The 23,329-nt window shown below is 37.1% G+C and overlaps 1 protein-coding gene across 3 annotated transcripts; it reads right to left on the bottom strand.

Moving 5' to 3' along the window:
- Positions 1 to 1,119: 1,119 nt before the first annotated feature.
- LOC129882722 (uncharacterized) lies at positions 1,120 to 23,329 on the bottom strand. 3 transcript variants are annotated; one of them, XM_055957146.1, is made up of 10 exons: positions 23,091 to 23,329; positions 22,623 to 22,721; positions 21,993 to 22,498; positions 20,823 to 21,021; positions 15,070 to 15,225; positions 6,196 to 6,296; positions 5,988 to 6,056; positions 5,804 to 5,832; positions 4,917 to 5,026; positions 1,120 to 1,209 (listed from the first exon to the last, which is right to left on the bottom strand). In XM_055957146.1, exons 1-9 carry the CDS (start codon positions 23,259 to 23,261, stop codon positions 4,956 to 4,958), a joined length of 1,401 nt encoding a protein of 466 aa, XP_055813121.1. In that variant the 5' UTR covers positions 23,262 to 23,329; the 3' UTR covers positions 1,120 to 1,209; positions 4,917 to 4,955. The 3 variants fall into 3 exon arrangements, with proteins under 3 accessions (XP_055813121.1, XP_055813123.1, XP_055813122.1); XM_055957148.1 differs by having other exon boundaries at positions 21,993 to 22,465; XM_055957147.1 differs by lacking the exon at positions 1,120 to 1,209 and adding an exon at positions 3,849 to 3,934.

Below are 23,329 nucleotides of genomic sequence, written 5' to 3'. Positions count from 1 at the left end.
ATTTATTAAAAATGTTAAATAATACTCCCTCCATTTCTTTCAAAATAAATAAATTGTTAAGGTAATGTACACCCATAAAGGAAAAAAAATAGGAAATAAATTGAACACCGCTTTCTACTTTTGCCTTTTTAGTTATTCTCAAGCTATTCTTGAAAATATAAATAATTCAAAGTAAAATCATAAATATGAACAATGAACTCTCTTGAAATTATCACCTAAAAATTATAAATAAGCAAAAATAAAATAATTATAAGTTGATTTAGATAAATTAAGCCAAACAGATCAAATTATTATTTTGAGTCTATTTTAAACAAAAAATGACTTTAAGTTGATACGTCAAACACTCTAAAAAGCTGAAGATGGCTTATTAGCAACTTATAAGTCAATCTAAACAGGCTCTTATATTTTGAAATGAAATGAGTACTTATGAATTAAACCTAATTCAATCTCAAAAGTTATTCCATTAAAATTATCCAAAATCATATGAGAGGACAACATCGCATTCCCCGGAGCGTATATTATTCAAAAGATAATCCAAGCAATTGTGGCCTTGAAAAGAACCTCAACTAGATAGTAAGATAGAGTTGAGGCCCACTTTTGCTATCCATACACGCATTATTTTCTATTGATAAAGTTCATCGAACCAAAACACTATAATATAAAATTGTACTCATTAGGATTATCAAATTTCTGACAGAATTTTCTTTTGATAAAGTTGATCCACTTCTTACATATATACACAGTAATATGTTTGGGAATGAAAAAGTCTCCACTTTTAATGTTTTACATATACTCAAGTGAATAATTCAGAAAAAATATGCTGTATGTAAAACTTGATTGTAATGGAAACATGACCAAATTCTCTACTGAAGTTGCTAAATTGTTTTACTGAAGAGGAAGGAGCAATCTGACATTCTTCATGCTTAATGCTCTAAAGAAATGAAAATTACCGAGGAGCTAAAGGTGAAGGATGTTCCTTGGAGCATCCATCATCAAAATTCTGAGAGTAGCTGTAAGCATCATAGCTAAAGCGAACAGAACTTCTCTGCCATGACACAAGTCGCCTCCACTCTGACTTTAACCTCCAATATAACTGCCTAGCAATGTAATGTCCTTGGTAACAATTCATGGGTGCTCTTCTTTCAACACTAACCTCTATAACATCAGAGCTGCTGTGTGCAACTCTCTGTCCGTGCCACTTCAACATCCCTGCTTACCAACATAAGAAAGTAGATGTCTGTTGGTTTTAGGAGACTTCGAAAACACACAAATTTAATGGAATGTCTAAAAAGAGGAATATAATATTTGTGCTTTTCAAATGTATATATTCCATTTGTAGGCATCACATTCGTTAATATTGGATGTCCTTTTCACATATGCAGTGAGTGGAGGTGGTTCTCTCTCCATACCAAACGCGCCAGCTGTGTGTTAGGTTCTTGTAGGTCCTGACCATCCAAACTTCAAAGAGAACAAAAGGCTCTTCCGATTGATGTAACATCATTCTTTTTTTGTACTGAGGCACTAACTAAGGATTAGATAGAATCTTACCAACACATCCCATTTATTGCCCGTGATATTTTCTTTCCCTAAAATCATTACGATGAGAGCTTATTATGATGTCAAAGGAAGGCTCCCTTAAGCTCTTACGCAAAAATAAAGAGTTCTCCCCTGCAACTCTTTCACTATAGACCATCGGATTGAAAGAACTAATATACAAACAAGTAAAAGGAAAAAAAATGAAAAGGGGATACATGTTTCATAGAATGCCTCAGCATCTTTCAATGCATCTCTCTTTATTTTCCACTTTTTTCGCTATTTTAGCTTCCTTTATTGCTTTATTGATCTTTTTCTTATTCTTTTCTTCGTTCCTTTATGTGGAATAAGAGAAAGATAATATATTAATAAAAGTGAGATCTATGAATGAAGAAGAGACACAACTTGAACCTTTTACCTCTAATAAAATAAAGATGAGCCTACTTCAAGGAGTCAACATCAAGTGAATTGTAATCCTATTGGACAAAGAAGCTTAGGAAGCTTGACAAGGAATGGTTCTCTTGTCACTTTGTGCATTCCATCTTAAGCAAACACGGCAAGAAACAAACCCATTTCTTCAAGTTTTATGATTACAACTTAATAATCAAATGAACTACCTCTAGTACCTAGCCTTAAACAATTCTCTAGAACTATTTATGTGCTCTAAATCTCTCTCAAGAAGTCAAAGCCATTTCTTGTTACAAGCCTCACAAATACACACACTACAACTCAACAAACACACAAAACTGTATTCAGATCAGCTTCGACTAAGTCTTCTCGATCCTGCTTGCTTGAGATCTCCTATTGCTTGAGAATAGTTTCTTTTCTGCGTGTGTTTAGGTGCTTGAAAACTATCTTGCTCTCTTACCTTCACTAGAAAATAGGTTGTTGATGCCCAAAAGGAGGTTGAGAAGAAGAGAGCCAGGGTGGCTAGAGGAAAGAAAAAGATTGGTGATGATGATGAACCCATTAATGTGGAGGAAGAGGAGGTTGAAGAAGAAGGAGAAGATGCCCCTTCTCAGGCTAGGAAAAATAAGAACTATGAAAAGTTCTTTAAGTTGCTACTATGCTACACAACACCTCCTGAAAGGGAGAATTCTTGATGAAGAGATAATGCTTAATTCTTACATTCAACGGTTGCTTGATAGGCTTAGGTTCCAGGGGTGGGATCTTCTATTTAAGACTGCTAAACCCATGCTTCATACAAAGGAAGTGGTGGAATTTTATGCCAACTTGAAAATGTTGGTTGGGTGGGTGGTTAGCACTAGTGTCAAGGAGTAAAGAGTGTGTTTGATCCAGTTAAGCTGAGAGAAATTTTGATTGTTCCTTCTGAAGGTCTGGAGGAATGTGTGGAAGATCGAGGACTGTCTTCTGACTAAGAAGTTCTCTCAAGGTAAGGAGAATAGGGTGGTGGCCAGGAAAGTGTTTAAGGGAGAAATGTCTCATGATCACTAGCTCTTGTTTGAGATTGTGAACAAGGAGATATTGCCTAGAAGGGGCAGGAGGCAGGAGGCCAGTTTCAGGGGATCATGAATGCCGTGGACTTGAATGAGAGGATAATTTTCCCTGCAACACATAGGGAGAGTGACTTTTCCAAAGACTGGTTCTCATGGGTTAGCTTATGGGTTCCTGCTGACTGAGGTCTTTAGGAGTTTTGAGGTGCCTCTAGGGAAAGGGGTTGAAGCCACTAAAAATGAGAGAATCACTCTTTCCACTTTGGAAAAGTGTGAGTGTTTGCCTGCACAAGCACCCACCCAAAAAGAAAAGTTCCAGCCCTATGACCTAATCCTTGCTGGACTTAGAGGCTGCACACAAGGAGATTGCTTAGCTAAAAGAGGAGAATGTTGGATTGAAGGAGTGTCTTGCAGCCTCCCAAGCTCAGGTGGACACCCTGAAGAATGAGATGATAGTGCAGCAGAACAAGCATCTTGAGAACATCTAATGGACCTTCTTCCCAAGCCCAAGCCTTCCTCCTGAGCCTCCTTAGCTTTCCTTGATCCAGTCCCCTCCCCCTTGTTAAAAACATTCTCTTTTTAGCTCTTCTTGACAGACAAAGATTGGTTTTTGTAATTAATTTTTATGTTTTGTTTTGGGCCAATGGTTGGCTTAATTTGTGCTTATCTTGTTGTGATTGCTTATGATTCCATGCTTCTTGACACTGTCTTATGGTTGAGTAGATGATAGCCTTGGTTTCTTGATAATGTCTCTCTTGAATGTGGCTCTGTTTCTTACCTGCTTTATTCATTAGTACCTTGCATCACCTGCTTTGGTTTTTAATGATGTCAAAAGGGGAGATATATCTTTGTTGCTTTATTCTGTGTATGAACTGATATTGATGCATGGTAAGCATGATGAGGTCGTCTGAGTTGGAATGAAGCCTTGTATGAGTTGGAATGAAGCCCTGCAAATGATGAGATGAGGTCCTTGTTACCACTGATGAGGTCCTTGTTACTACTGTTTTTTGTTGTTAGGACTTTTACAAAAATTGGATAAGTTTGCCATCATCAAAAAGGAGGAAAGTAAAGAAACTTTGTCGAACAAGTTTTGATAACAAAGCAAAACCTATTTTTGGTAAAAGTGTACTTGTAGTAATATATTATAAAAGGTAGTATCCCTGTCAAACGAGGAAAGGACTAAACCGTGTCATTGCATATCAAGGAAAGGTTTGTGGCTTTCCTATCAAGGAGAGGACAGCTTATTGCATCTATAAAAGCAAGAGAGCAAGATAGTTTTCAAGCACCTATTCCACACGCAGAGAAGAAACTATTCTCAAGCAATAAGAGATCTCAAGCAAGCAGGATCGAAAAGACTTAGTCGAAGTTGTTCTTAATACAGTTTTGTGTGTTTGTTGAGTTGTAGTGTGTGAATTTGTGAGGCTTGTAACAAGAAATGAGTTTGACTTCTTAAGAGAGATTTAGAGCACAGAAACAGTTCTAGAGAATTGTTTAAGGCTAGGTACCAAAGGTAGTTCCTTTGATTATTAAGTTGTAATCATAAAACTTGAAGAGATTAGTAGATTTGAGTTCATGGTTTACTCCGAGAGTTAGGAGTTTTTTCACGTAAATTTGTGTTGAATTACTTGTTGCTTTAAGAGGAAATGTACCAAGGACCTGGTTCCTAGGATAAGTAGTAGGCACCAACTTTCTTCAAATAGAAACACTTTCTAGTTAGGTTTTTATCATGACCAAGGGTCTACATGCCATCCAAGTTCTTCCACAACTCCGATCACCCTTAAAAATGAAATTATAAAACGTAGGTTCTTCCATCAACATGACCGCCTTACCAATAGTTGAAACTCAACGGCGAGAATGTTTCACCTATTCTTCAAATAATGCACAAAAACAAATAGTCACAATTAATACATTTAAGAAAGCAAGGCTTACCAGTTACACCTTCAAGAGAAAATATTGTCAAGCGCTAAATCAACCAGATTCTACATCAGAACCACCAATATGACAAACATGAAGGCACCAAATTCTCTCGGCAACATCACCTGCAAGTGTTGAACATGAATCAGGCTTGAGAGTATGTAATATCCTCCAAATAGAAAGAGATGTTCAGTCTAACATGAAATAACCTAATGAGAAGGCAAACAGGAGAAACAACCAAATTTTATTACATGGTCTCTGAAAACCCATATATCCATAGATAAATTATATAATGCCCGGAATGGTACCACATCGTAGTTCACCGGCAAAATTCTTTCACTTGGTGATCTCATATTAAGTGATGTCACGGACAAATCAGCCTTAATAGAAAGCTGCTGATAGGTCCAGCTTTTAAACCAGTATTAGATAAGGGTATTAATTATCCTATTGGCAGGAAACAACTAAGAAACCCCAGACCTAGAAGGCAAGTAATATTACCTACAGCTAGGTGTAACTGAAACAGGAAAGGTTGCTTATGCCTGAAGACTTTAATCTACGTAAGTTAACTATAACAACAACAAAAATTTGATTTCCAATCCTTCCAGAGTTCCTTTCAGAATCTGGTAATTATAAATTAAAAGGAATTTCAGAAATAATAAAAACTGTTCCCTCGGGTCTAATAATAAAACTCGAACTTAGTAAAATTCCTGGCTACATGAAAGACATTAATAGAATGCTACGCAGAAAGGCTTTCAAGAAGTAGATATAATAGTCTCTAAAATAGTCTGTGAAACATTTCAGTGCATAGTTTTGCAAAGATATTGTCATAGTCAATCAATGTGTATATAACATTAATACAGAATGACAGGAAAGAGGATAGGAAGAAATCATAGCAAACCCACATTCTCTGTGCTCCTTCCTTTCCTTGGTACTGCAATTGGATATGCATAAAAGAAAAGAGCAAGGAAGAAAAATCAGCAGAATAAAGCTCTTAGCCAAGATAAGAAGCTGAAGTATAAGAAATTCAATATTCTGAACACTGAAAAATCATTATAACCAACTGAAGCATGTGACATGAAAGTGTACCTAGTTAATGAAAGGTCTCCTGTAACTTGACTGTCAAGCTCTGTCAGATATTTTCTGAACAAATTTGACCTGCATTAATTAAACCAGCTATCCGTCCATAAACTCTGAAAACTATAAAGTCTGTAAGCTGACTGGTGTAAAAGGATTGATCACTTCACTGTCATGAGAAATCTCAACAGACAACAGGATATGAATCTGATAGGTATACCAGGAAGGAATTGCAAATGCTGCTAGGACTGGAGATAGTTCCCACAAGAGATATAGCCGATTGTGTAAGAAAGACTCAAGGTACTCAATAATTCCTTTTTCCTATTACAACAAAAAGAAAAAAAAAAGAAAAGGACTATAAAACCATCCACAGGGAGAACAATAATGTAAGAATGTTCATAACGTGGAAAATTGACAACGAATGCAAACCAAATAGAAATGCACAATTTTCTTATAGTTTAACATAAGAGAGAGAGTCTAAGATCTGGAGTAAAATTTAGATACATTGCATGTTGGCGGAGATTTCAATGGCCACAGTGGGGCAACTCTTAGTAGTTTTGACGATGTGCATGGCGGCAGTGGTTTTGGGGTTAGAAACTGTGGTGGAACCTTGCTCTTGGATTTTTCTAGAGCTTTGAAGTTGGTGATGGCTAATTTGTGCTTTCCAAAGAAGGATGATCACTTGATTACCTTCCGTACAGCAGTGGCTTAAACTCAGATAGATTACTTGCTTATGAGGAAAGGCGAGAGAGGCCTTTGTAAGGATTGCAAAGTTATTCCGAGTGAGAATCTTTCTACTCAGCATAAGCTTTTGGTGACAGACTTGAAGATCAAGCAAGGGAGGAGAAAGAAGAAGTTATATGCCTAACCTAGGATTAAATGGGTGGGGCGGGGTGGAGGATTGACATCTGCCCTCTCCCGTGTAATTGGGGAGAAGTTGATGGCAAGGGTAGCTTGGAGGAGTAGTGGGGATGCGGGAAGCATGTGGGATAAGACAACTAGTTGCATAAGAGAAGCAGCTAGAGAGGTGCTAAGGGTGTCGAAGGGTAACTTTGGTGGACGTCGAGGAGATTGGTGGCGGATTGGAGAAATTAAAGGCAAAGCGAAAGCAAAGAGAGTTGCGTATGCGAAATGGGTGGAATGCACGAACGTGGAAGAGAAGCAGGCGAACAGGGAAATATATAAGGCGGCAAGGACGGAGGCTACGTTAGCGATTACAACAGCTATGATGGCAGCTTTTGAAAGATTGTACATTAAACTAGGAGACAAAGGCGAAGATAAGAAGTTGCACAGACTCACAAAGGCGAAGGAGAGGAAGGCCCGAGACTTGGATCAAGTGAAGTGTATCAAGGATGAAGAAGGCCAGGTGTTAGCGGAGGAGACCCTCATTAAGCAAAGATGACAAGTGTACTTTCACAAACTTTTGAACGAAGAAGGGGACAGAGCATTAGGCTGGGTGAGTTGGAGCACTCTGAGAGACATCGGGACTTTGAGTATTGTAGGTGTATTAAGGTTGAGGAAGTGAAGCGTGATATTAATAGAATGAGCAGGGAAAAAATGACAGGACCAAATAAGATCCCAGTAGAGTTTTGGAAGAGCACAGATAGCAGGTTTGGAGTGGTTGACTAGCTTGTTAAATGTCATTTTTCAGAATGCTAAGATGCCCAAGGAATGGAGGTGGAGTACAATGGTTCCGTTGTATAAGAACAAAGGTGATATACAAAATTGGAACAACTACATGGGTATTAAGTTTTTAATTCACACTATGCAAGTTTGGAAGAGAGTAGTGGAGATGAGAGTGAGAAGGGGTGTGTGCACAAATCAGTTTGGATTCATGCCAGGGCAATCGACCATAGAAGCTATCCATCTTGTGAGGACACTGATGGAAAATATTGAAAAAAGAAGAGGGACTTACATATGGTGTTTATTGACCTTAAGAAGGCCTACGATAAAGTCCTGAGGGAAGTCTTATGACGATGCCTAGAGGCAAGAGGTGTATCGATGACCTACATTAGGGCGATACAGGACAGAAGGAGCTAAACCACAGGTAAGAATGGTGGGAGGAGATTCGGAGCACTTTTCTGTGGAGATGGGGTTACACCAGGGGTCAACTCTTAGTTTGTTTCTATTTGCCTTGGTGATGGATGTGTTGACGCAAGACATTCAAGATGAGATGTCGTGGTGTATGTTATTTGTGGATGACATAGTACTAATTGATGAGACACGCAATGGAGCAAATGCTAAGTTAGAGGTATGGAGACAGACTTTGGAGACCAAAGGGTTCAGATTGAGCAGGACTACGACAGAATATGTGGAGTGCAAATTCAATGATGTGATGCATAAGGTAGGCGTGGAAGTGAGCATGACACACAAAATACACCCAAGAGAGATAAATTCAAGTATCTTGGTCTATAATTTAGGAGAGTTGGGACATCAACGCTGATATCACACACCGTATTGGTGCGGTGTGGATGAAGTAGAGGCTTGCCTCTGGAGTCTTGTGTGATAAAAAGGTACCACGAAACTCAAAGGTAAGTTCTATAGAGTGGTAGTTAGACCGACATTATTGTATGGGACTGAGTGTTGGCCAATCAAGAACTCCCATTTTCAGAAGATGCATGTTGCGGAGATGAGGATGTTAAGGTGGATGTGCGGTCATACTAGGAGTGATAAGATTAGAAATAAGGATATCAGGGATAAGGTGGGTGTGGCCTCCGTGGTGGACAAGATGAGGAAAGCGAGACTAAGATGGATTGGACATGTGAAGAGCAGATGCATAGACATACCAGTGAGAAAGTGCGGGAGGTTGGTTATAGAGAGTATGAGAAGAGGCAGAGGTAGGCCAAAGAAGTATTGGGGAGAAATGATAAGACAGGATACAACGCAGCTTTAGGTTACCGAGGACATGACGCTAGATAGGAGGATGTGGAGGACACGTATTAGAGTAGAAGGAGTAGTGTAGTGCTGTCTTGCTTAGGGTGGTTGGTGTTTGCAATTGTATTAGTTGTATTATTTTAGTTCTTTTTTTAAATTTTTATCATTGTTTATGGTATTTCGATTATCACATGATTTTATTGCTGCTTTGGCTACTTTCGTATTGTTCCTTGTTTCGATTCTCTTCATTGTCTTCTTCTTCTTTATGCCAGGATTTGTTGCACTTGAGCTGAGGGTCTTTCATAAACAACCTTTCTACCTCCATGAGGTAGTGGTAAGGTCTGTGTACATTCTACCCTCCCAGACCTCACTTATGGAATTTCAATGGGTATGATGTTGTTGTTGCATGTTAGAGCAGTGCAAGTTGAATATCTTAAGGTGAATGTTCACATTCTGGCCTGGTTTTGGAATTTTGCAAATGCTACTTGTACAGGGTATCCGCAGGATATATGTAAGAAAACTTAAAATATAAAGTGAATAAATCAAAAAGGATATTGTGGAAAAAGAAAGTTGAATAATTTCATTCATATCTTTCTATGTCATATACATGGCTTTATATATATAAGAGATTGCAGAATAGAATCACCTAAACCCCATGAAATCTGGGATCATATATTCTACATAAGGAGAAAGAATCGTAGATATGATATTCTAGATTACAACAATTATTCTAAGATCTTAGAGAATCAGATTTTAATATGAAGAATATCTTCCCATCTTAGAGGATCAAATCTTGATATGAAGAATATCTCTCTTGGAAATCCTCTATCAGCCAACACTCCCCCTCAAGCGGGTGAAGGATATCTTCCATTCCTAGCTTGCTTATTAGATCTTGAAACACATTGTTTGGCAGTACTTTTGTTAAAACATCAGGCGCCTGATCTTTAATAGATACAAATGGCGTACAAATGAGTCCACTATCTAATTTTTCCTTAATGAAATATCTATCTACATCAATATGGTTAGTGCGATCATGTTGTACAGGATTATGAGCTTTACTTATTGCTGATTTATTGTCACAATATAGTCTCATAGGTCCTTCCCATCTTATCTTCAAATCATCAAGGATTATCTTTAACCATAATAACTCACAAACTCCCATAGCCATTGATCTAAACTCAGATTCTGCACTTGATCTGGCTACTACATTTTGTTTTTAACTCCTCCAAGTCACTGGATTTCCTCCTAAGAAAGTGCAATATCCAGAACTTGACCTTCGATCCACTAATGAACCAGCATAGTCCGCATCAGTATAATCCTCTAAAACCATGTCTGCTCCTCTTTTGAATAGTATTCCTTTTCCTGGACTTCCTTTAAGATATTGTAGAATCTTGTTGACAGCTTGAAGATGCATTTCTCTAGGATCATGCATAAATTGGCTAACAACACTTACAGCAAAGGCAATGTCTGGCCTTGTATGGGACGAGTAAATCAATTTCCCTACAAGTCTTTGATACAAGCCTTTATCTACCACAGAATCTTCCGGAGCATTGCATAATCTATGATTATATTCAATTGGTGTAGCCACTGGTTTACACCCTAATTTTCCTGTTTCTTTCGGCAAATCAAACACATATTTTTGTTGGGAAATAAAGATTTCTTGTTTTGAGTGTGCTACTTCGATTCCCAAAAAATACTTTAATTTCCCAAGCACTTTGATGTCAAATTCCTTGAGTAAACACTTCAAATTTCGTATCTCCTCTGAATCATCACCTGTTACTATGATGTCATCCACATAAACCAATAATGTTGTCACCTTTCCTGTTTTTGTGTGTCGTATGAACAAGGTGTGGACTCCTTGACTTTGTCAATACCCTAACTTGATCATAACCTTTGTAAATCTTCCAAACCATGCACGATGTGATTGCTTTAATCCATTGAGTGTCTTCTTCAGTCTACACACCATTCGCTTCTTACGTTCAAAACCAGGTGGCACCTCCATATAGATCTCCTCATCTAAGTCTCCATGTAAAAAAGCATTTTTACATCAAATTGTTGTAGATTCCAATTAAAAACCGCAGCCAATGATAATAAGATTCTCACTGTATTCACTTTTGCCACTGGGGCAAAAGTCTCCAAATAATCAATTCCGTAGGTCTGTGTATATCCTTTTGCTACCAAACGAGCTTTAAATCTTTCTATGGACCCATCTGACTTATATTTAACAGTTAAAACCCATCTGCACCCGACCAACTTTTTCCCTTTTGATAATTCCACAATTTCCCAAGTTTTATTTTTCTCCAACGCTTCCATTTCTACCTTCATAGCTTTCTCCCATTCTCTGTTTCCTAATGCTTCAGACAAATTTCTAGGGATATGAATTGTGTGAAGGTTACAGAGAAAACTTTATGACTTGAGGATAGATTTTGATATGTCACGGAAAGGCTCAAAGGGTGTTGTGTGCAAGTTCTGGTTTATTTTCTGAGTGCAATGGGAAGATCAAGGTCATTAGGTTGGTTAGGTTCTTCTTAATGATCAGTTTGGTTTGGTGTTACTAATGGTTCAACAGATTCAGGATGGGTATTAGGAACAGTAACCTGAGGAGATGATTGCGGCTGAGTAGTTTGATCAGTTAATCTCTTTCTTCTGGAATAAACCTGCTATGGTAGATTATTTACTAGAATTCCATTATCTGTATCCGGATTAGGAGACTCAGTGGGTTCATTTGGGCTTAGAGGCTCGGGTGACCGAAGAAATGGTGTCTCAGGCAAAGATTTGGCACGACTAGAGATGGACAAATCAAATAGTGACAAGTCTAGAGGTCCCTTTTCCTTCAATAACTCCCTCTGATTGTAAGAATGATTAAAAAATGATGCACTCTCATCAAATGTGACATCAGCTGAAACAAAATTTCTTTGATGATGGTTGATAACACTTGTAGCCTTTTTGAGTAGGAGAATATCCTATGAAAACACACTTAAGAGCACGTGGGTCTAATTTGCCTCAATTTTGAGAATGTATATGAACATAGGCAACACTCCCGAAGATTCTAGGAACCAATTTATTGGAAATTTCAAAATTCGGGAAGAAGTTCCTAATATTATCAAGCGGACTTTGAATTCTTGATGGCATTCTGTTACTAAGATGTGCAGCAGTTAGGACAGCTTCCCCCCAATATTGTTTTGGTACCCTTTTGTGAAACAATTGTGATCTAGTAATGTCAAGTAACAAACTGTTTCTTCTCTCTGCTATCCCGTTTGTTGAGGAGTATTTACACATGAAGATTCATGAATAATTCCTTCTTTTGGAAGAAAACAGAGAGGGTTTGATTGAAGTAGTCCTTGGCATTATCAGATCGGAATCTTTTAATTAGCACATCATGTTGGATTTTGATCAGATTAAAAAAGGTAGGAAGAATTTGACTAACATCTGATTTTTGCTTTAGCAGATAGATCCACGTTACTCTTGTACAATCATCAATGAATGACACAAACCATCTAGCATCAGAAATATTAGGAATGGGAGAGGGTCCCCAAATATCACTATGAATAAGAGAAAAGGAGTTTGACATCTTTTGTGGCTAATTGGAAAGGAAACACGTTTGAGTTTTGCACAATGAAAAGACTCAACACTCAAATTTTTGAACAAAGGAAACATCATTTTGATTACATAAAAGGAAGGATGACCTAACCGACGCTGATAAAGCCATACTTTCTCTTTATTGGACATAATAGATTCAGACAAGAATGAACTAGATAAGGAATTCTTAGTTATATCTTCACCATTGTGGAAATCGAAACAATAAAGACCTCCTTTCTCACTAGCACACCCAATCATCTCTTTCGTGTTCTGTTCCTGAAATAAGTAATATGATGGGAAGAAAGTTACTTGGCATTTGGAATCTTTGGTGAGTTTCTGGATAGAAATGAGATTTGCAGATAACTTTGGGACATGAAGGACATGTTTAAGTATCAAGGATTTTCCCAGTGGTATGTCGTCTTGTCCAGCTACAGCAATAACTGAACCATCGGCTATAGTTATTTTTTTATAGCTAGGACAAGGGGAATATGATATGAAGAGATGAGGGGAACTGGTCATGTGATCAGTTGCCCCGGAATCAACCACCCACAATGGAGAAAGTTTGTCTGAGACATTAGTAACAAAAGAACAAGACCTACATGTGAAGGCCAATGAACAACTAACTACCTGCTGAAGCTGAATGTTGCAAATCTCCAATTGAAACTGTAGAGTTACTCTCTACGGTTGCAGAAACATTTCCAGAGGTTGGAATATTTGCAGCAATACTATTTTCGGACATGATTTTTGAATGGTTTCAATCTTTCAAGACAGGATGAATAAAATTGGTCAGGAATAAGCCTAAAGCTCTGATACCATTTGGAAAAAGATAGTTCAATAATTTCATTCATATCTTTCTATGTTATACACGTGGCTTTATATACATAACAGATTGTATAATAGAATCACTTAAATGCCATGAAATCTGGGATCATATATTCTACATAAGGAGAAAGAATCGGAGATATGATATTCTAGATTACAACAATTATTCTAAGATCGTAGAGAATCAGATTTTGATATGAAGAATATCTTCCCATCTTAGAGGATCAAATCTTGATATGACGAATATCTCACTTGGAAATCCTCTATCAGCCAATAGGCCATTGTTAAGTCACCAGATTTTACATATCCACTTAGTACTGAATTCCACATACTATATTTTTCCCAACCATCTCATTAAAGATGCATTGCACCAAATCCATATTACCTACTTTTGAGTAAAAATCTACTAAAGTTGTTTTCACATAGACAACATTAAAAAACCATACTTGTAAACTTGTGCATGAATCGGTGCATGAATCGATATCCCACCAGACCTATACAAAATCTTTGCAGAAGCCTTTAAAGCAGATGACATAGCAAAAAACTTTGCTCAAAAAGAGATTGAAAGAGGTACAATGTACATCTATCTGGAAATGTGTGACATGAAGACAAACCCGACAAATAATGAAACCTCGCCTTACTTGGGGTGTAAACAATGATTGTTCAAGTATAGTTGGATACATCATAAATTTGCTTATTGCACTGTATAAATTAGACGTTTCGATTTTATTGTTCTCAAATGAATTTTTATGCCTTCTAACTAAACACAATCATGTCCATGACGTTAGAACTTTGTTTTTCTCGCCATAGTGATTTATGTACATTAAGAAATAACAAATAAGAAAAAAAAAATCAGGTAATAGACCATGCAAAGAAAGGACATAGCGCAGTTTCAACTTACCGAGGACATGACCTTAGATATAGGAGAGTGTGGAGAACATGGATTAGGGTAGAAGGTTAGTGCGTCGCAAGAAGGTTAGTAGGTCACAGTGTGTTGTCTTGCTGTCCGTTCATATTGCTCCTATAGTATCTTGTCTTTCGATTTCTGTTACTATCTGTTGTTTCTTGTAGTTTATGTTGTTACTATCTGTTGATTTTTTTAATAATTGTTGCTTCTTGTACTTATCTTATTTCTTTTTGTGACTGCTTTGAACTATTTTTCCTTGAGCAGAGGGTCTATCAGACACAATCTCTCTACCTTTGAGGTAGGGATAAGATCTGCGTACACTCTATCTTCCAAGACCCCAATTTGTGGGACTACACTGAGTATGTTGTTGTTGTTGTAGACAGTGTAAAGAAAATGGACCTTCAACCTAACACAACCCCAAAAGCTAGCTCACGAGGTGAGGATTATTCAAGACCATTTAGGAAACAACTCATTTATGGGTATGACTCTAATACCATGTAAAGAAAATAGAGTTTGAGCCTAACTCAATCCTAAAGTCTAGGTTATGAGGTGAGGATTGCCTAAAACCATTTAAGGAAACAACGTATTTCCTCATCTAATGTGGGATAATCTAAAACCGAAGCCAGGCTCAAACCCGTGACTTATAGGTCACACAAAGACAACTTTACCGTTGCTCCAAGGCTTCCCTTCCAATGTAGGATAATATAACAAGCAAAATAAATTATTACAGAAAAATATAAACTGATCTAAACTATATCTAGATGACTAGATCTATACAGCCATGTAATCCACATATGACAAACAAATAATACTATCATTTTCAGTTAAACCATTGCAAGGTTATTTTCATAGGTTTGACATGCCGCTTTTCCTACTAGACAATGAAAGGATTTCATTCCAAGAAATAATTACCTTTGAGTTGATGATTTCCTCTCTACAACCTCTCTGTACCAAGCTATGCACCTCATTGTATAGCCTCGAAGTAGTGACAAATTCATTAGAGGTCAACATCAAACGTTCAATCAGAAAACTCCATCTATCCACTACACATGCTAGTAACGCGAGCTCCTGCAGAAGTTGGGTTTCAATAAGGAAAACTAGTCATATATCAGTACAAATACTCCTCTCAAAGAAAATCTAGCTGCATACCAAGAAAACCATACTCTGAATAGCCCAACCAATCAACTTAATTACCTTTTAAGAAAATTTGCAGCAGCAATTAGTGTTACAATTCTATTGGAATTGCTTAATCTTAGATATCAAAGAAAACCACTCCATGTATCACAATAGGTTTTTACAGAACAGCACTTAAATAACAGATGTACGTGCATATACTTGAAAAGAACAAAACGAGCTGATGCAACTTCAGCAGTCTGCTGCATCAAGGTAATTGTGGCGTAGTCAAACAATTTAGGATAGCTTATATCAATCAATTACGCCACAATCCCAAACCAGTTCGGATTAAGAATTTTGTATATCTACTCCACTCTATTTGCCCCCAATTAACTCTACTATTAGCTAATTTGTCTTTTGACGCAAACTGAGATTCTACAATCTCACCATTATCCCTACGCACACCAGCATACAAGTCTCTAGCCAAATTATTTATTAAAAAAACTCCTACCAAACAGAACCAACTAGTTAGTATCACTTATATAAATACTTTTTTTCTATTATGTAAGAATTTGGAATCTTTGAAATAATTTCCCACCGTGTGATTTTAGGTTTAGAATAGCTTATGAACCGAGAAAAGAATAAACAAAAAGACCTATAACAACTACTCATTTCATCTCAATTTATTTAACACCATTTCGTTTTGGGATTTAAATCTTGGAGTAACTGGTAAGGTTGTTGTCATGTGACCAGGAGGTCACGGGTTCAAGCCTTGAAAACAGCCTCTGGCAGAAATGCAAGGTAAGGCTGCGTACAATAGACCCTTGTGGTCGGGCGGGCCATTCCCCGGACCCTGCGCATAGCGGGAGCTTTAGTGCACCGGGCTGCCCTTTCATTTCGTTTTGGGATGTCCCTAACTGTTTCATACCATTCCATTAATAATATTGTTCTATACACTTTCACAACTTTCAAAAATTCAAATTCATTTAACTATGCAGATTTAAAATTTTGATGTGATGTTTCATTTATTCAACTAAGTTTTCAATCATCATTAATATATCTTTCCACCACCACTAGTACAATACACATGTTGAATTAGTATCTCAAATTCCGTGCCCAACCAAACAACATCATACAAGTAGAAAGGAGTACAAAAATAATCAATCAGTTTTTTAAATATTGTGCAAGTGTTGAAATATAATGACCCTGAAGGTCATTTTTGAAAATTCTAGAAAAAATACCATTTTACCCCTATCAATATTTGCCCCGAGTCATGTTTGATCAGTTTGCAAAGTTGATTTTGAAATTTTATCGAAAAGTTGTGATTTTTGGAAGTTTTTAAGTTTTGGAGACTTTAAGTTGTTAAAAGTGGTTTTTTGTAACAATCGGAGCTACGAGTCTCGAAATGGAATTTCGTCAGTTCTATCAGTTCCGAAATGCGGAATTTGGTCTAGGAGTGTTGTAGTTTTCAGTTTCGGAGTCGATATGTGGAGTTTAGCCCTTGAGTTGGAAGTTTAAGTGAATTTTTAGGCTAAAGTTTAACTTTGGTCAACATTCGGAGTTCGAATGCTCGAATTGGAATTCTACCAGTTCCATCAGCTTCGGAACGTGACTTTTGGGTTAGTAGAATTATTTGTTCAGGTCTTGAGGTATTTAGATGAATTTTGAAAGAGTTTTGATATTTTGAAAGTTGAAAACATAAGATAGTTGACCAAAGTCAACATTTGGTGATAGGAAGCTCAGAATGGAATTCCGAGAGTTCTGTTAGCTTTGGAATATGGTTTTTGGTCTATATGGACTATTGGTTTGGGTCCCAAAGCTTTTGATTTGATTTTGAGCGATTAACGAGATGCGGGAAAAGTTAAAGCTAAAGTTTGACTTTAGTCAACATTTGAGGTTAGAAAGGTCATTTTTGAGTTTTGATGATTCCATTTGGTCTAAATGGTGATATTTAGTATAGTTGAAGGTTTGATTCAGTTTCCGAAGCTGTTGGATGAGTTTCATGTCATTATTTGAAAATTTGGAGATTCTTAAGTTAAAATAAATTTGGTCACCATCGGATTAAAGTGACCTCGTTTTGGTGTTTTTGTGGTTTCTTTGAGTCTGAAATATCATTTCCAAGTTAGTAGCATATTTGGTTTGTGTTTGGGAGGTTCTGGACGAGTTTTGGTGAGTTTCTAAGCTTTTTGGGTGCTTTGGCGCGTTTCAGCAAATTGTGTCAACTAAAAGGTTCATTATTAATTTTAAGGATCGAAAAATTATTCCGAAACTTCTAAAAGTTTGAGCATGAATTATAGAACTGATCTGCAAATTTTGGTGCATTTTCGCTAAGCAGAAATTGGACTTTTATCGCAAAGTATGAAATAGTTGTTTATCGAGCAAAAACAATATTTGACTGGGCGAACGAGAACGAAATTGAGTTTCAATTGAACAAGCTAGTCCATATCATTATTTAAGACATTTAGGAAGGGTAATTTCGCTACCGTATGAGGAAGTTATGGCTCTTTTAGTGAAAAATTAAGTTGTTGGTTTTTGCTGCAAAATATTGTTGTACAAGTATATAAATTCAGACAATTCTCATTTGGTATTTTGAGCATATCGGGAATTCTAGAATTCGGAATGGAATGATTCTTGTGACTTTCTTCTCGATTTAATATGGGGGTTAGTATCTGATCCTCCATTTGGCATTTTCTCATGATTTCTTCATCTGATTTTCTTTCTCTATCCGTAAATTTCTTGTGGAAAATTGGGGCTTAATCGATTTGGACTCCATTTTTGTTTTAAAAAAAATAAGGTATATTTAGGATCCTTATGCTCTGGGTAAACTGATTTTTTCATTAACTTGTTGATTCATCAATTATTTCATCATATTAACCGCGTATGATTTGGAGTTTTCTCAGTAAAGTCAAAGTTTGATAAATTGAGGATTTCAAGGTCGATTTTAACTCCATTTTCGATGAAATATCATATTTGAACTTTTCTAAGAATGGGTAAGATTATTTTCAAGAAATATTTCAGATTTGAGTCGGAGTTTCAAATCCTGGTATTAGGAATTTTCTCAAGAACGTGAATTTTAGTAAAATTGATGATTATGGACTATTTTAACTTCGTTTTCGAAATGGTTTTCACCAATGGATTCCAATTACTTTGGGGAACATTTTCATGTAAAATTATCAGATTTTACCCTTCGTTTTTGAAATTGGGTTTTGGGGTTGATTTTGGCTTGATTTCCATAATTGATGATTTGGGTGTCATTGTGCTCATATTCTTATTGGGAATTCATTGTTGAATAGATTTTGTTGATTCGGATATTCGACAAAAGGGGAAGACTCAAGTTTCAAAGTAGTTTGTGCTTGAATTGAGGCAAATGAACTTCTAACTCTTCGTTAAAGCTTGTAGAATCTTGTACTTCTTGTTATGTGTGTTGGGGAGTAATGAAAATCGGTTTGTAAAAAATCCGAACCAACCCGGTCCATGTACACCCCTAGTTCCGGCGATGCCGAAAGGAAATGGTTTCATCGATTGATGATTATGCTGAAGGAAAATGGTTCTGGCAGATACATGGACCATGTGAGTCCCCCATGGGTTCCAGGCTTGCTAGTCAGCGGATGTGTATCATTAGGACAGACATGCATCACTATACTTGACATCTCATTGCATTGTATTGCACATCTTTTGTCATCTGTGAACTTGTGTATACCCTTTGGTGTTTATGTGATTGATATACTTGATTTTAATATGATTTAACTGGAAATGTTGTTGAGCTATTATCGACTTGAGTGCTACATGATATGTGAACTGCTAGGTTGGGCTGATTTTCATGCAAGTTGTAGTTGAGAAGGTTCGATTGGGATGACATGAGTACTTGTGTTCTATTTTGCTTTGCTTAGTGTTTAGTAGTTCGCTTGTTGAGTACCGTGTTGGTTGGTACTCACTCCTTGCTTCTACACTTGTGTAGGTTGTAAGCCCGGACCTGTGTTATTCCTTCCTATTCTTACCCATATCCGAGGCTATCATCAGGAGTTATCGAGGTAGCTATTGCATCCTTCTAGCAAGCACCTCTTACTCTTACTATGTTTTAGTCCCGCTTTTGAGACAAAGACCTTTGAGACTATATTTCTTTTCGCATATTTTGTATTACATTAGTAGCTTGTACACGTGACAACCAATCTTGGGGAATTTTGAGTATATGCATCCTTTTTGCTTAAGTTATGACTTGTATTATCTTATTTACTTCCGCAATTACTTTTCGTTGGATTTTAGGCTGACTCGTCTTGGTGGGTTAAGACGAGTGCCATCACACTCGTTTTTGGGTTGTGACATGAAAGAAAGCCTCGAGCTTAATGATGGCAATTAGAACTTAGCAATCTTCTCTTATTCATGATAAAGAAACGCACCTCCCATTTTTTGTCTCAAGTCTATAGCTTAAATGACTAAACATGTTTTATCTTCAGTAGCTGCTAAGTCTCCCCACCCCCCACCCACTTCCCCCAGAAAGAAAATCCCCAATGCCCCTGCACAACATGTTCCAGTCCCCAAAAAGAAAGTTTTGATTGCACTTCCACCACTGCACTTGAACATTTAGATAACCAAAGTGATCACATCTATGCCCATTGCTCTTACATACATTTTCACCTCCTACGGCATCTTAGAAGTCACAAGTAAATGTAAGGACCCTTTCTTTATCTTGATATGTTTTCTAAATAAAGCCAAGATCTATCCTTAATGCTGGATCTCACTTTTCACTTGAAATTACGCATTACTTGCAAGGGAATACCAGAATCTTCATTTGCATTATATATACACTAAAGAGGCCATAGACACATTAATCATCATCAAACAAGATATCATCTGGGAATCTCATGAGAGCAAGGATGATACAAACATCATCAATAAATATCAAGGTTCAAGTGATGATTTAAAATTTCTAACCAAATAACCTATTTCTTCCCTTTTATTCGCTTGACTATTTTGCAAAAATAATTTGTAGTTAATCTCAGATCCAAGAAGGTAGTATAATTGTAGGCCTTAAAGAAAAGAATCTGTTTTACTTGGTGGGTTGAGTTGCCCGGTACAGTAAACAAAAGCCTACATAGCAATTCCAATGCTATGCCTTAAGCCACTCGGTCATCTCTCCTATATAATGATTATGACCCAAAAACCGGGTGAATAACAAGTTATGTTGCTTGGACTCTTCAAAAAAGTCAACTGGTGCGTGTCGATTCTCCAAAAGTAGTGTATTTTGGAGAATCGAATACGGGTGCGGCATCGAAAGTGAAGAGTCCACGCAACTTAGATAGCAAGTCAGTCATAACAATTATTGATTGGATAGGTACAACCAATCCATTCTAACTAGAAAAATTAAAAAAAATTGCATTCCCGTTTGATTTTCTGAATATCCTCCCGTTAGTGGGAGGTAGCGGGTACCGAGTGGAATAGTCAAGGTGAGCAAGATGGGAAACCACCGTCATAAAAAAATAAAAATAAAAATATGTACAAAAAAGAAGATTTGAAGCAGAGTATCTTTGAAAAAGATAGATAAATTGACTTACAACTATTTCGCACAAGCTATCCTCGAGTAGTGATGACATTTCTATCCGCTGAAACACTTGAATCCATTGACTCTTCGGTCCAGAAAACAGCAGGCTGGCACCTGAGACCAGCCTAATAGTTCTCTTGTCAAGCAAATATGAGAGGCTTCTCGATTTCCAAGAACTCCAGACAGCAGAACCGATTGGTCTTTCTTCAGTCCTTGGGGCATTAACAAGAACAGACTTTATTTTCTACTGCATTACAAATGAGGTCCATATATACTTAACTACTTTCGTAAGAATAAAGGAAAAATATGCATACATGATCAATAGAAGATATCATATTCTGTCACAATGGCAGTAATCAAGCTTAGTAAATACTTTTGCCACTCCACCATTTACAGCTTAGGAGGTTTTAGCTTAAGCCTCTCCATCCAATTATAGAGAAGCAGCATAAGAATGAGATCGTGTTAGAAGTCATGAAATATTGATAGACAGCTTACTGAATTTAAATCATCATTTACAAGTTACTATTCCAAGGTACTGCAACGCAGATGTCAGTGGACTAAGCAATAAGTATATTTGGCCATGAGGGTCAGAGGTGCTATGATGATTTTTCCTCATATGGGATTCGGCTTGTTTATACGATGCAAGCAACATGCTCCTTTTCAAGACAAGTGGTAAGGTTCAGAATGGTTTCTTATGTAACTTCAGCTTTGAGGTTTGAAAATTGTTATATTTTAAGAAAGAAACCCCAAACAAGACAGAAAAACAAGATAAGAAACTACTTCAACCCTTGCCATGATGCAGAAGAAGCTCACACATTCTGCTTTTAATTTCTTTGAAAAGACACATATGCTTATAGAATTCATGAAACTGACACACTAAATGCCGACCTGAAAATGGTCTTTATGTTAGTTAATAGACAGATTGTCTGCATCGTTTTACGTGAAATTTCCAAATAACAGACTCAACAAAATAAGAAACTACTCCAGCACATGCCATGATGAAGACGATGCTATGACGTTTGGCTTTTAAGTTATTTTGGAAGACACATATGCTAATGAAATTCATAAAGCTGATAAACTTTTTAATTTCATGTAAGTGAATTCATAAAGCTGATACACTAAATGCAGACCTGAACAATGGCCTTTGTGTTCATTAAATAGACAAAGTGTCTACATCACTTACATGAAATTTGTTGTCTGCTTCATTTTTACATTTAAGGCATCGTCATCCTCCCTCACATATAGATCTCTTAAGCCACTAGACAAAATGTTCAACCCTGTCTCTGCTGAAGATATCAATGAAACTGATAGTTGCCTCCTTTCAAGCGCTTGTGCAGTGAAGGGAGAAAACCAACATCTGATTGAATCATCAGCTTGTCCACTTGGAGAAGAATTTGGCAATAAATTTAGAGATTCCTCCCTTAGAATTTTTTTCTCATTAGGAATAGTGTTGTTAGATGTATTACACATCAAGGTTTCAAAAATGTCATTGAGAGATCTACTATCTGTCTTCTGGTGCGTGTGACAATCCATCTCAACACTTGCAGTCATTAAAGCTTTGAGGTGTTCATCTCTCAGTGGAAAGACGCTGATGAGATGTTCTAGCATGAATTCACTCGCTTTGCTAAGGACCTTTGAGGAAAAATGTGCTAGACCCTGTTCAAAATATAACAGGAGGGAGCCTTCCCTCTTTTATTTGAGTTGCAATAGGAAACAATCGAAACCGATAGAGGAAGTTGAGAGATACAGAAAGCATAAAAAAGCAAGCTAATAAATAATTTATCAGGGACATGTAACAACAAAAGCCCACTACCTGGGGGAGATATGGATTAGAGGTCATTTCACATAAAGCTAAATCAAGCTCCTCCAAAGAGTCTTTGTAGTCATCTGAGCTACTTAAATCCCTCATCACCTGTATGCAAAGGCTGAATAAGCCACTACAAATTGTTTTCCAGCAGGGTTCATGGAAGCAAACAAAAAACATAAACATCTCAATGGAGAACCTAACACATCAAAATTTTCCACTAAAATAGTAAAATTAAGCAGTCATGACAGAAGATCAAACATTAGCATCAAAAAACCACATCTATGAAACAAACTGCTATTGACGAACTGTCTCCCCCCTTCTTTCCCAACTACAATTGAGACAGTTATACTGGAAAACAGAACGGGTAAGGGAAGATCCATAGGTTATGTTGACTAGCAATGATGACTAATACCAATGCTTTGCATATTGTGCAGTATTTCCAAAGGAAAAGCTAATGAGGGAAGAAGCACTGACATCCTGGAGAAAGAGAGCCCATTGAAGCGCATTTTTGATGTTATGTGAATCCCAGTGGGCAAGACGAGCAGATGATTGATACCCAGAAGCAAGAATGGTCATATCTATGAACCCTTTCACCATTTTCACCAAATCTTCCAGAGAAGCATCTGGGTATGACCAACCCGCCATCTTCCAACACACTCTCACACTAGCCTGTGATTTTCCCGCCTTAAGGAAACCTCGGGAACTTTATTCTT

Source organism: Solanum dulcamara, chromosome 3 (genome assembly GCF_947179165.1).
Source record: "Solanum dulcamara chromosome 3, daSolDulc1.2, whole genome shotgun sequence".
Classification (NCBI taxonomy): Eukaryota; Viridiplantae; Streptophyta; class Magnoliopsida; order Solanales; family Solanaceae; genus Solanum; species Solanum dulcamara.
This window is presented reverse-complemented; position numbering and strand designations above follow the sequence as displayed.

Coding starts and splice junctions, on each gene's coding strand:
- LOC129882722 (XM_055957146.1), bottom strand. CDS start 23,261: ATGGCGGGTTGGTCATACCCAGATGCTTCTCTGGAAGATTTGGTGAAA. Junction 21,022..21,992: donor AAGCAGACAACAAATTTCAT/GTAAGTGATGTA, acceptor TAATGCCCCAAG/GACTGAAGAAAGACCAATCG. Junction 15,226..20,822: donor ATAGCTTGTGCGAAATAGTT/GTAAGTCAATTT, acceptor CAACTTCTGCAG/GAGCTCGCGTTACTAGCATG.